Source organism: Tamandua tetradactyla, chromosome 5, assembly GCF_023851605.1.
Source record: "Tamandua tetradactyla isolate mTamTet1 chromosome 5, mTamTet1.pri, whole genome shotgun sequence".
NCBI classification, from domain to species: domain Eukaryota; kingdom Metazoa; phylum Chordata; class Mammalia; order Pilosa; family Myrmecophagidae; genus Tamandua; species Tamandua tetradactyla.
In genome coordinates this window covers 140,989,083-140,995,082 of record NC_135331.1, presented here as the reverse complement: position 1 = coordinate 140,995,082, position 6,000 = coordinate 140,989,083, and the positions used below count along the sequence as shown (strand labels likewise).

At 37.9% G+C, this 6,000-nt stretch overlaps 1 protein-coding gene across 1 annotated transcript in view; it reads right to left on the bottom strand.

Annotated features, from left to right (window-relative positions):
• The window catches only part of MRAP2 (melanocortin 2 receptor accessory protein 2), a 47,698-nt gene that overhangs the window by 19,588 nt on the left and 22,110 nt on the right, over window positions 1–6,000 (bottom strand). Inside the window, exon 3 of the mRNA XM_077162354.1 lies at window positions 5,468–5,567. Within this exon, the coding sequence (XP_077018469.1) occupies window positions 5,468–5,567 (100 nt within the window). The remainder of the gene's footprint in view (window positions 1–5,467; window positions 5,568–6,000) is intronic.

The following is a 6,000-nucleotide window of genomic DNA, read 5'->3' as shown; positions in this document are numbered from 1 at the left end:
TTTCTTCCTTAGGTCTCAAAGAGTTAGTGAGGTTCTAAACTATAAATAATGTCTTCCTAACCCCTGTATTCTGAATTACCTTAATCCTGACCTGATTGGCTTCATTCTTATCTCTAAATACTAGGTTATACATATATAACACAGCCTCTCAAAATATTTATATTTTTTAAGTATTTTCTTATCAAGTAGTATATTCATGCAAAACTAGAATTTGGTTTTTCTCTGTAAAAATGATGAAATTGTCTTGGATTTTTGGTCTGCTCTTAGTGAGAAGTTATAAAACATTTTTCTTAACTATTTGAGTACTTTGCCAAGAAACAAAAATTCCTACGTCATATCAGAATAATATCCTCATTGATATTTATGTCAGCCTTCTCATCCTTTATTGTTTTAAGAGAACAAATCTTCTCACTTTTAAAAGAACTAAGTTTTGTTACATTTTTGCAATAATGTTACCTCCTATATGTATTTTTTAATCTTTTATTGTTATTTTGTTTAAGTAGGTAGCCAACTATTGTTTTTCAGTGACTTGTCATCCTATTTAGCCAAGTGTTTAAACCTGACAACTTTGACATTCTGCCTTCTCAAAATCAAACCTTGAAAAATATCTTTTTTTTTTTTTTTTTTTTGTAATATTTGTGGTAGTTAGGTTCAGGTGTCATTGTGGCTAGGTGAAGGCGCCTGGTTCTGTTGCTGTGGACATAAGCCAATGGCACGAGAACTTCATCTGTTGCTGATTACACCTGCAGTCCACTAGGAGGGGTGCCTGCTGCAATGAATGATGTTTGATTTAATTGGCTGGTGCTTAAAATGAGAGCCTCAACTTAGCACAGCCAAAGCAGCTCAGCATACCTCATCTTGGCACTCACAGCTCAGCCCAGGCCTTTGGAGATGCAGAAAGGAATCACCCCGGGGAAAGCTGTTGGAACCCAGAGGCCTGGAGAGAAGGCCAGCAGAGATTGCCTTGTGCCTTCCCATGTAAGAAAGAACTTCAGTGGAAAATTAACTGCCTTTCCTCTGAAGAACTATGCATTAACTAAATAAATCCCCTTTTATTGAAAGCCAATCCATTTCTGGTATGTTGCATTCTGGCAGCTAGCAAACTATAACAATATTAAAGCCTTATTTATTTATTTTCATGGGCAGGCACTGGGAATCGAACCCGCTTTTCCAGCATGACAGATGAGAATTATGCCACCAAGCCACTGTTGCACCACACAATACCTTTTTATTTCAAACTGTCTTTGGGATTTTCCAGAGGGTCCCTGGAAAGACACAAAGGGTTTGTTTTTGACCTTATAAAAAGAGAGGTGCTAGAAACAGTTTCATTTGATTTGAGGTGCATGGGATGTGTTGTCAAATTAAAAGGGATTTTCTAACCTTCTGTTTGTCAAATTTGTATAGGTTAATTTTTATTCTTATAAATATTTAAGGATTATATAAAATTCCTGGAGATTTAACTGTTCTGACTGTCCATATGTCCTGATACTGATCTGCATGATATTAGACAATAGTATAGTGCTATTGGTCATAATTTTGTTACTCTTAAAAAATAATGCTACATGCCACAAAACAAACATATTTCCTTTTCACTTATATTTTTTTATTCTGATACTTCCCTGAAAGTGTTTGCAGTCAGCTATAGGTCAGAGCTTCATCTTCAGAAAAAAAAATAGGGACTTTAAATGAAAGTGTATACAAATTATGTTCTACCTGTCAACATGACCCTGGTAAAACTATAAATGTGGGACAGGGTCAGACACCTCAACCAACAGGGCCCTTTTGGACATCCACAGATGGAGTTTATATAGTTACCCCCTTTTATTGGAGTATGAATATGTCTTTGGGATTGTATGTTTTCTAGATGGATAGAGACTCTACCTTGTCACTAGACTACTGCATTCAGAGTAGCTAAAAAACTATTAAGCTTTTTTTTTTCCCACCTGGGGAATTCCTGCTATTCTTTCAAGCAATACAGGCTCCCAATTTACTGGAGCTATGATCAAGGAACTTTGCAAGGTCTTACCCATCAAGCAAAAGCTTCACTGTCCTACCATCCTCAAGTGTCAGGAAAGGTAAAAAGAGCAAATGGTATCTTAAAAATTAAATTAGCTAAGTTATTTGAATCCCTCTCTTTCTACTTTGGTCTAGGGTTCTTCCCTTAGCCTTGATGACCATTAAAATCTGCCCAACAGAAAAACATTGGCTAACCCCCTATAATATAATAAGGGAAGATACATGAAGTTTATTATTTATCCTACTTTTTCAGACTCCAACCTATTACGATGTGAAATTGCTAACTGTTGTAAGGGACTAATCTCATATACCAGTTCCACCATTAACAGATTTAAGCTGCCTTTGCCAAGATTCCTCTATAGCAGACTCAATATGACCTTCAACTTGGAGGCTTGATATACTGGAAGAGACTTCAACAAAGAACTTCTTTAGAACCTAGATAGAAAAGATCTTATTAAGTTTTATTGACCACCACTATGGCGGTAAAACTATAGGGAACTGACCCCTGGGTACACCTGTCACAACTAAAATGTGCTCCAAGCCCTTGAGAGGTTATTCCCATTGTAGATCTCAAGCCAAAATTGACATGAAATTTCCACAAGCAGACAGCATCTGATATAGACAGATTCTGCCCAAGACTTTAGAACAAGTAGATGACACCCAAGATCATGGAGCAAGACATGCTTGAATTTCCTTATCTTATTTTCTATCTCTTCCTTCTCAATTCTGTCTAAATATTCTCTTATTCATCCTGTACTCCCTTCCAATGCCCAATCTCCCTCCTCAATAATACCCTACCTTCACCACGATTTTTCTTTATCTCCTCTTTCCCCTATTTCTGCCCGAGAAACTCCTACCTTAAACAAAATTCATTTTTCCTTCTAGCACACCATATAGCAAATGTAGCCAATCAGAGTCACTACTTGTTCTATGCCCATCCCTTACTGTCCTAAAATATGCATTCATCTAATAACCATCCCCCTCACACTTACAGACTTGGCCCTGATAGTACACATCAGATACCCAACAAGATCTCCTTTTTTGGAATGACTCTAGGTTGTGTCTTGAGATATGAACCCCCAAGTCTGGGATTACAATGTGGCTTCTCTAACCCAAGGAATGTGGTATTTTTACTAAAGACTGGGCAGATAAAATTGGCCACCCTGAAGGACACAGTAATTGTTCAGATTCTAGATGGCAGGACTCCTTTTATTTTCATGAGCCAGAAGCACACTATAGGGGACAAACCTCCTGTAGATACACCATTTTTCTCCAAGCCCACCAATGTTTTAATAACGTAAGATCTTATTCCACTCAAGACATAGATTTCTGCTGTGTCAAAAGGTCAGGCAAAGGAATTTGCTGGTTAAATGGAAGTAAGATATCAGATAGCAATGAAGATGATAATGGTTATGATTCTTCTTTTGAAGTTTACATCCAATTTGCTCCATCTGCCAGTATCTCATTCTTTAAAGACAATAGATAACCCTTATTAAGCTCTTCAAGAGCATTATTTTGTATGTGGACAGAAAACATATAAAGTACTACCTGTAAATTAGGTCAGTTCTTGTTTTATAGTTTATGTTGTTCCCCAAATGACTATTTATGATAGGCTTCCTAAAAGGAAAATTGGAAACATGAGGGCTCTTATGACCTCTTCCCATACTATAAAAACTCGTGAGGAGACTTGCCAGACTAGAGACAGCTCTAAATGGACGATGGAAAAACTTCTAACCCTTGTGAGATATTCTGTTAAACTTGTGAGATGTTCTGTTCTTTGTGTTCACCTTGTTGTTGAGACAGATATATCTTGTGTTGGAGGGTACAAATGGAGAGTATAAAATTACAAATGGTATTAGATAAAGGTAGCTTTAGAGTTACAGAAATCTATCTCCCATCTTCCCACCTAGAGCAGGCCATCAGCTCACTAGCTGATGAAGTATTGGAATTTCACAAAATGATTCTACCAAACTGATTGGCATCAGACTATATGTGGGCTTCCCAAGGAGATGTGTACATTAGTGGGGACCCAGTGCTGTGTTGTGTAAATGACAGTCAAGAGGATGTTTACCAAGAGATGATGGCAGCAGAATCCCATGGTAGAGAAACAGCCAAATCAGTTTATACACCTCCCAAATCTCATTGATCTGAGTCTCTTTTTGGTTGGTTTCTAGGATTATGGGGACCTTAGCTCAGAGATGTACTAATAAGAGCACTTGTTATCCTCTTAATCATATTCATAATATCCCTCAGTTGTTGGATTGCTCTACTCTTAAATGCTACTACACAGCCACAAACTTGACAAATGTCATAACACCGAGGATGCAAAACCATAGTGAATAGGACAATGGAAATCTTGAATAACAGCTAACCCTTAAAAGCAGTGATGAAACACAAGAATGCCCTTATAACCAAGAGCATAACCAAAAGGGGGGAAATTGATAAAATTTCATAGAGAAAGCCCTGGGGACCCCTCAGAGCCAAAACAAACAAACAAGCAAAACAAAACAAAAAAACAACCATGCCCTCTTGAGTTTCCTCTAGCTTTTTGAAATTTGAAATCCCTACCAAGGCAGCTAACCCAAATAGCCAATCAAGCTCCTAGTTTGATTTCCTTTGACCCAATACAAAATAAGGACCACCTGCCCTAAATCTGGCCCTGTAAAATTGACAAACCTTCTCCAATCAACAGAAGTCAAGCTAGCTTCCTTTTTGTGCCTATAAAAATCATTTGTTGCCCCTAGAAACCTGAAGCTACTTCTATGCTGGCTTCCTTTGCTGCACAAAACTTTGGTGTCCTGGATAAAATGCTGTAGTCTGCACACTCACGTCCAGTTTGTCTTTCACATTACTCAACATTAAGTACCCATGTAATACTATCCACCATCAATCTAGGGCCCAGCATGAATGCTTTCTACCATACATTATGTCATACATAATCCAAAGGGTTTCCCTTTTTATCCTTGACTCAAGGAAACTCAGTGTTAAATTCAATGTTTATTATCAGTAATTAATTTAGTTGGGTGCCTATTAACTACTTCTCAGCTCCTTGAATAGTTCTTTTCAATTGATTTTCATCCTGTTTTTGCTGTTGTCTTCACTGTCTTTAATCTGGCCAGTCATCTAAATTCTTATGGAACTAAGGAGAAAATATATCTTAATTAATAAACATCTCAATATTAAACCAGACACAGAAGAGCATCAAAATTGAGGGTAAGGACCCAGAACCCAGGCTCACAAGGATCCACTTGAAAACAAGCCCCAGAGACAACAGGCCATGTGCCAGGAGGAATGCAGGATTCCACCCCACAGGCATCTGGGCTCAAGCAGCAAATCCATAAATAGCCCCTCTTCTCCATCCGCTGGGAACAAGTCCAGTCCCAGGAACTGACTTCTGTTTCTTCACTTCCTATTAGAACTCAGCAGACATTTAGGAACAACCCAAACTTACTCTTGGTGTGGGGCTCCTGTCTTGGTCAACAAGGTCAGCACAAAAAACATGAAAATAACGAAGACTGCCAGGCCAACCCAAAATCCAATCACAATCGAATCTGCAAAAAAACAATTAATACTGGGATTAGTATTTCACAGTAGTTTAAAACTTGAACATTAAAGGAATCTGAGCTATTTAAAGACATTATAGCAATGAAGTGAAAGAGGAAGACCACAACCTGATAAGCCTATTTTAACCCCTCAATCAAGTGAGGACAGATAAGATGTAGAAAATGAGGGAAAGTGTGAGTGGCCTCCCAGGTTTCTATCTGAGATGACACCAAGTGTCACCAAGATGACACTTAGACCTTATTGACTCTTGGTTCCATATCCCAAAGATGGAATTTAGGGCCAGAATGTAGGCCATCAAGGTCCTCAACACTTTACTAAAATGTCACGTTAGAAAATTCAATTTCTAACAGAGACTGCAGGATGAAGTTGAAATGAATTCTGACTTAAACCAAACCAAATTTATATTGGAATAATTCAGGT